General features: G+C 48.0%; 1 protein-coding gene across 2 annotated transcripts; it reads left to right on the top strand.

Annotated features, from left to right (window-relative positions):
- Positions 1-558: 558 nt before the first annotated feature.
- LOC308678450 (uncharacterized protein) lies at positions 559-6,995 on the top strand. Of its 2 annotated transcripts, XM_081345653.1 has the most exons (3): positions 559-722; positions 4,036-5,612; positions 6,050-6,995. In XM_081345653.1, the coding sequence occupies exons 2-3, from the start codon at positions 4,058-4,060 to the stop codon at positions 6,091-6,093; spliced, it is 1,599 nt and encodes a 532-aa protein (XP_081201779.1). In that variant the 5' UTR covers positions 559-722; positions 4,036-4,057; the 3' UTR covers positions 6,094-6,995. The 2 variants fall into 2 exon arrangements, with proteins under 2 accessions (XP_081201779.1, XP_081201778.1); XM_081345652.1 differs by having other exon boundaries at positions 4,036-6,995.
- Positions 6,996-7,221: the final 226 nt, after the last annotated feature.

Here is a 7,221-nt window from a genome sequence, read left to right as displayed (position 1 = left end):
AATAATGCCACTTGGGTGTGTGTGTGTGAAAGCCCTAATAAGCAGGCATATACATAGAATGAAGGCTACTGCTAAGCTTGTAAGCCGCCCTGAGTCTTCGGAGAAGGGCGGGATATAAATAGAATTAAAATAAATAAATAAATAAGCCAGGGCTAGGCAACCTTGGCTCTTTTATGACTCGTGGACTTCAACTCCCAGAATTCCTGAGCCAGCACAGCCAGCCATACTGAGGGGAAAGAGTGTTTCCAAGCTGAGCCATGCTGGCTCAGGAATTCTGGGAGTTGAAGTCCACGAGTCATAAAAGAGCCAAGGTTGCCTAGCCCTGACCTAAACGTAATGAGCGCGCCACTATATGTATGACCGAGTCTCGCCATTTTACACGAGCGTCTTGTGCCTTTAAACTGGGGCCGGAGGGTAGGGGGGGGTGGGGTAGGGGGGAACCGGGAACGAGCGTTTGCCTTTTTGACGGGCGGCAAATATAAGGCGACCGACTCTGCCGTTCCCTTTAATTTTCTTTTTTTTTCTCCCTTCGGTTTCATTTAAAGGGGATGCGCGCGCATTGGACAGAGAACGGCAGCCTGAAGAGCGGCGGGGAGGGGAGCGCTTTCCCCCAACCGCTTGTTCGAAGGCAGCCGAAAGTTGCAAAGGACCCGAAGACAAAAAAACAACCAACCAACCAACCAACACACCTTCGTGTTAAAGTAAATGGAGAACAGGTACAGGTGAGAATCCATCCATCCTAGAAGCGGGCGAGCAGGCAGGTAGGTAGGTAGGTACCGGACAGCCTCCGGTGTTCTGCCCAGGAAGGGATGAGTAGGAACTTCCATGCCTCTGGGGACAAAAGGATCCAAGCGAATCGGGTGTTGGAGGGTTTGTTGTCACTGTGTGTTGGGGGGAGAGAGAGCACAGGGGGAGGCTCAGCTAATCTCAACGTACACTTGTTGTACTTTGACAATAAAGGTTTATTTATTTCTTTAAATTGAGCTTGTTGTAAAAGGGGGGTGGTGGTGGTGGTGGTCGGTGGAGAACTCCCTCGCTTCTGGCACCGGGCAGGCAGCCGGCCAGCCGATCATCGCGCAAGCTTCGCCAGCTCCGGACTACTATTGTTCTCTATGTCTGCACCCTCCGATTTCACAGCCGAAGATAAGCGGATCCCGGGGGTGGGAGGACGGCGCTGCTTATATGTCCCTGGCAGCCGGGCCCGAGCACCTGATGTCTGTGCACGTAAAGACGAGGCGGGGTGGGTTGGGCGGGGGCGACCCGGGTTCTTCAGGAAGGTTGGAGGATACAGCTCGAGTTTCTCGATCCCCAAGGAGAGATTATTCCGGCATCCTTACACCCCTCCTGCGTGAGCTGCAGTGGCTACCGGTTGTCTTCCGGGCAAGATTTAAGGTGCTGGTACTTACCTTTAAAGCAGAGGTCTTCAAACTCGGCCCTTTTATGACTTATGGACTTCAACTCCCAGAATTCCTCAGCCAGGCACACTGGCTGAGGAATTCTGGGAATTGAAGTCCATGAGTCATAAAAGGGCCGAGTTTGAAGACCCCTGCTTTAAAGCCCTACATGGCTTAGGCCCGGGATACCTGCAGGACCGTCTGCTGCCGGGAACGACTTCCCATCGCCCAGTGCGCTCACACAGAGAGGGCCTCCTCAGGGTGCCGTCGGCCAGACAATGTCGGCTGGTGACCCCCAGGGGGAGGGCCTTCTCTGTGGGGGCGCCTGCCCTTTGGAATCAACTCCCCCTTGAGCTTCGGATGGCCCCGGACCTCCGGTCCTTTCGCCGAGACCTCAAAACGTTCCTTTTCCATCAGGCTGACCTGGATTGATGATGGGTTTTTAAAAGTTGTAATTTTTAACTGTGTAATTAATATTTGGGGCTGTTATTTAATTTTTTTCCCCTTAACTTTTGTACTGTTGTTTTTTATTGCTGTTAGCTGCCCTGAGTCCTTCGGGAGATAGGGCGGCATATAAGTCCCATAATAAATAAATAAATAAAAATAAAATCCTTCGGAAGGTTAAGGACACGGTCTGCTAAGAAAGCGGGGGTGAGGCGCTGTAATGATAGGTTTAGGGAACTGCCTGGGAGGTGATAGGAGTTGTAGTCTTAACTAACCCCGTTGGGAAGAGGCGATTGGGATTTCGAATGGCCTTCCTGAGTAAGGGAGGAAATCTCGGCCAGTTTAAGTAGCAACTAAGGCGGCGGGGTGGTGGTGGTGGTAATCTGGACGTTCAAAAGCAGGTCTAGTTAAAAACAGAATCTGCTCTCCGATATTTATTTAGTGTACAGGGACGCTATCATGCACGGACTAGCAATATACCTTAATATTTATGTTATCCAGTACAGCATAGGGCAGGGGTAGTCAACCTGGGCTCTTTTATGACTCGTGGACTTCAACTCCCAGAATTCCTGAGCCAGCATGGCTCAGCTTGGAAACACTCTTTCCCCTCAGTATGGCTGGCTCAGGAATTCTGGGAGTTGAAGTCCACGAGGCATTAAAGAGCCAAGGTTGACTACCCCTGGCATAGGGCTTTCAGAGGTTCTCCTGATGGTCCGTTTTTCTGGTTTTGGCAGAGAGGGAGGCTTTGTAAGCTCAGCCTGCTTCAACCTCTAAGAATTGGGGCACAAGGAAGACCCATGTCAGCTCCGAGTCAGGACTGTAGCTTCCTGGCTGAGAATGATAGGAATTGTAGTGGTGAGACCAGCTGGCTTGAGGGAAGCCTAGCTGGGATTCTTAACAGGTTTCTTGGTTGATGTGTGAGACACTTTTTACATCCCTACCTCATTGTGCTTAGAGCGGTGGGGTTCACACATCGCATAAGCTTTAACTTGATTTTATTTGGTTTTGGTTCTAACCTAAATGTAGCAACCAAGCCAGCGGTGGAGCAGTTTATGACTGTGCTGAAGTGTAAAAAGGATGTTACTTCCTGGCAACATATAGAACACCATGTCCCACATTTGTCTGGTGCTTTTGCTCATTATTGCTGCCTTTCATTGAAAACATATATTCTAGTAGCTGTTGATTTCTCCACAATGGTCTGTTTTCTGTAAAAAGGTTAGGGGGAAAATGCCCTTGGGTTACGTTTGACAATCATGCAGGTTTTTTGGGCAAGTGTAGACATGACTTGCCATTGTCTTCTTCCAATATGCTAACCTGCAGCTCTGGGGTTCCCTGATACTCCTTGTTTAGGAGTATGATTAGGTCATGATTAGGTCAGCTTAACATCTGAACCTGGACAAAAGCGGTGGGATGCTCTCATTGCTTGAGCAAGAGCATTGAGCATTGCTTGAGCTCCGGATGGCCCCAGACCTTCGGTCCTTTCGCCGTGACCTTAAGACATATCTTTTCCAACAGGCCGACCTGGACTGATGATAATGGGGTTTTTAATTATGATTTTAAATGTTTTTATTGGTTTTAGTGGGACTTTGACACAATTTAATTCTTTTTTAATATTTCTATTTTATTGTTGTTAGCCACCCTGAGTCCTTCGGGAGATAGGGCGGCATACAAGTCTCATTATAAAATAAATAAATAAAAATAAATAAGATAATTTTTAGCTGAGATCCATTACTTTGTTACCTTGATATGTGGATCATCAGACATTAGGCACCATCAAGTTATTTTGGGCTCCTAGCAACCACAAGGATATATAGATATCCTCTCTGACCTAAGTGAAATGAGTGCAACAGCATGCATTTGAATGAGTGGGGAAATCAAATTTGGATGCCCCATTTCTTATCAGATCAGACGGTGTGCTTTTCTCACTTCAAGCCTTAGTTTTTTTAAAAAATCAGGAAATGAGCCATAGACCCAGGGCTTTGTCATAGAACGCTCAGAACGGAGTTCCAGTACCTTTTTTGGATGCAACCTTGTAGGGTAGGCAAGATGGGTTGTATGACATGTGTGAGTTCCGGCACCTTTTTCTTTTACAAAAAAAGCACTGCATAGACCCCTATTCTCCCCGTGAGTGCTGGCTTCCATTCCATTTGTTCTGTTCTATTTTGTAGTTTACATGACTCCTTTCTGTCACTTTCAGGACAGATGCTGGGGATTAGCCAATGGAGATCCAGCTAGTAACAGTGAAGGAAGAGATTGGATCAGTTCTGCCCACTGTGTGCCCCCTGTGCCAGGAAGACCTGCCAAGCTTTGCTGGGCCCCACAAGCGAATACCCCAATGCCAGGGTTGCAGAAACCTCCTTTTAGAGCCTCAGAGCTGGTTGTCCAGCAGTATTGAGGCTTTGGTCCTCCCCGCTGAGAGGCCTTACAGCTGCTCTTTCTGCCCCAAACGCTTCAAGAGGGCTTCAGACCGACGTGATCATGAACGGGTGCATACCGGCGAAAGGCCGTATGAATGTGGCATCTGTGGCAAGCGCTTCACTCAGAGCTCAGTGCTGTCTGGCCACATGCGCATCCACACTGGCGAACGGCCTTTCCACTGTGGTGTCTGCTTTAAATCTTTCAACAATGGCTCCAACTTCCGCAAGCACCAACGGATTCATGGCCCACCATTTGGGTACAGCGAAGGGAGAGTTGGTGGGAAGGACTGGGATTCTCTGTCTGGAAAGAAACTGGAGCAAGTGAAAGAAGGGGAGGGGGGCAGAAGTCTCAGTCCTACCTTTCTGTCGAAGCAAAACGGCTGTCAGACCGTCAAAGAGTTAAGAGAAGGCAAGAACAAGGCTGGTCAAAACCTTCAAGGGAGGCAAAGTTGCTTTTATAACACTAGGCCTAGCCAAGGGGACTACTGCACTAACAGCCAAAGACAACCAAGTGGTAGCATGGATACCTTCAACAGGATGGGACTGCAACAGGATGATGTCAGTCTTGGTTTAAATCTTGCTATAAGGCAGGGCAACCAAGACGATCTCAAGGCCGATGCTTCGAAGGAAGCAAATGAGAGCAATGGGCATGCTGGGGAATTAGGGGGAAACACCAATTGCAGCTACCGCCAAGCATCCGTTCCCAACGGCCACAGCTTCAAGCAACAACCGCCGGAGGCAAGTGCCGAAGATCCCACAGATCCCTTCTCAAGGCAGAACAGAGCAGGGGGAAGCCACATTCAGGAAGAGCAGAAGCAACTGGTTGACAGCTGCCCTGGTAAGTTACAGCTAGAGAGCGGCAGCAGCTGTGGGAAAGGCTTCTTGCTAGTCGGGGACAACGGGGGCTCTGCTCACAAGCTGAATCCAGAGAGCTCTGAGAGGAGTTTTGGAGTAAGGAGGCCAAATGGCCCAAGAGGGTTCAAACAGAGCAGAGGGGCAAGTGGAAGGCCAGAGATGAGGCAGAATGGTAGAGGGGAAGGCGATGGGGGATTCAACGAAAGCGAAACTTTAGTTTCCGAGCCAGGGGAAAACAGTAGCCAGGGAGCTTCTCTCAGTAGCCTTAGAGCAAGAGAGCTGACCCAGAAGAGTAACACCCATAGAGACTTTCAAACATGTGTCCCCGAAAAGTTGAATGTTCTCAAAGTGGAACCATCTACGTGGCTCAAAGATGGCCTAGCCTGGGACAATCCTGCCTCAGAAACGGACGACTCTGGAGGCTCTTCTCCCAGTCTGAAGGCTACAAGATCACCGTGGCAACTGGAGAATCCTGAGCCGTGTTCTGTATCTTGCAATGCTTGTGAGTCTTTGCAGGATCAGCTTGGAAGTACTGCTCAGCATAGGGAAGATGAGAGGCCCACCTCTTGCTTTCTTTTCCCAGCTCGTGAGCTCTCCGATGGACACACTCCCTCTACCCTTGAATCCAAGCCCTTTCTCTGCTTTGCCTGCCCCAAACAGTTCCGTCGGGCCACAGACCTGAAGGAGCATTTACGAGTGCACACAGGTGAAAGGCCCTTTGGCTGCAGTGTCTGTGGCAAGCGGTTCACACAGAGCTCAGCCTTAACCACTCACCGGAGACTGCACACCGGAGAGAAGCCCTTTGAATGTGCGGTCTGTTGCCGCCGTTTCAATAACTCCTCTAATTTTGCCAAGCATCGTCGAATACATGGGCCAGACAGCATGGGGCATAGGAATAAAGCAGTAGAAAGGTAAAACCACATTGATTTTGTTTTTCAGCAGGAATTCCCACACTGAAAGGTAGAATGAACAACCAAGGATGAAATGCGCTATTACAATACTGAATGCTGATTTTTAGTAAACAATTTTCCAGACAATTCAGTGCCTCCAGATGTTTTGAAACTCAATGCCTATGAACACCAGTCAGCATGTTCCTAGTGGGCAATTGTGCCCCAAATCATTGGAAAGCACCAGGTTGTTAGCTGGGACCTGGCATTTCATAGGCAGGTCATAGCACTCTTGATTTACTGATTGATAACAGCAAACCAGATGCTGGAGACTGCAATCAAGTTACAATTTCTAATTCCAGACTGTGAATAACCATAAAAACGTAAAATGCAAAGGCAGGAAGGAGTATGCAAATCTGTAATGCATTTAGGCAACCTCATCCTGGGTTTCATACCCTGCTTGAATTGACTGTTTGGCATCATCTAGAAATCAATCAAAATCAGCGTTTTGGATTGGCGTTGCAGGTAGTTCCCAACTTACAACCACAATTGGGACCATAATTTCTGTTACATGAGTCGTGCCCAACTTTTGCCACAGTTGTTAAGCAAATCTCTGCAGTTGTTCAAGGAATTGTGTGATTTTAGACAAATCTGACTTCTGCCATCGACTTGTTGGAAGCCATCTGGGAAGGCCGCAAATGGTGATCACATGGTCCACTGCGACCATCATGAATACATGCCAGTTTCCAAGTGCCTGAATTTTGATCATGTGAACACAGGGTTGTTGCTTTGGTCATAAATGTTATTGGTTGAAAATCACTTTCTGTGCTGTTGTAACTTTGAATGGTTGCTAAACAAAGGGTTGTAAGTGGAGGACTACCTGTTTATTAAACCGAAGCCAATGAAAATTAAGCCTTAAAGTGTGTATTAATGCCTGTTGCAGTTTCTAAAGAGGGGCACAGAATGGAGACCAGACCTGGTTAGATTTGGGAATTGCCTCTGCCCACTTTGCTAGCTCAATGGACTGTGTGCCCATCCACTGCGGGTAACGCAAGATGCTGTGCAAACTCACCCAGCCTAGTGAGATTAGTAAGTCATGGTTCTGTTATTTTCCTGTTACAAGAAAAAAAATGTTATCTACAAATTTAAAGTATCTGGGAAATGAATAGTTTATGTTGAATTTCTAAACTTACTAGCCTGGGCACAAGTCCCATGGAATTAAAC

Source organism: Vipera berus (genome assembly GCF_964194415.1).
Source record: "Vipera berus genome assembly, chromosome: Z".
Taxonomy (NCBI): domain Eukaryota; kingdom Metazoa; phylum Chordata; class Lepidosauria; order Squamata; family Viperidae; genus Vipera; species Vipera berus.
This window is presented reverse-complemented; position numbering and strand designations above follow the sequence as displayed.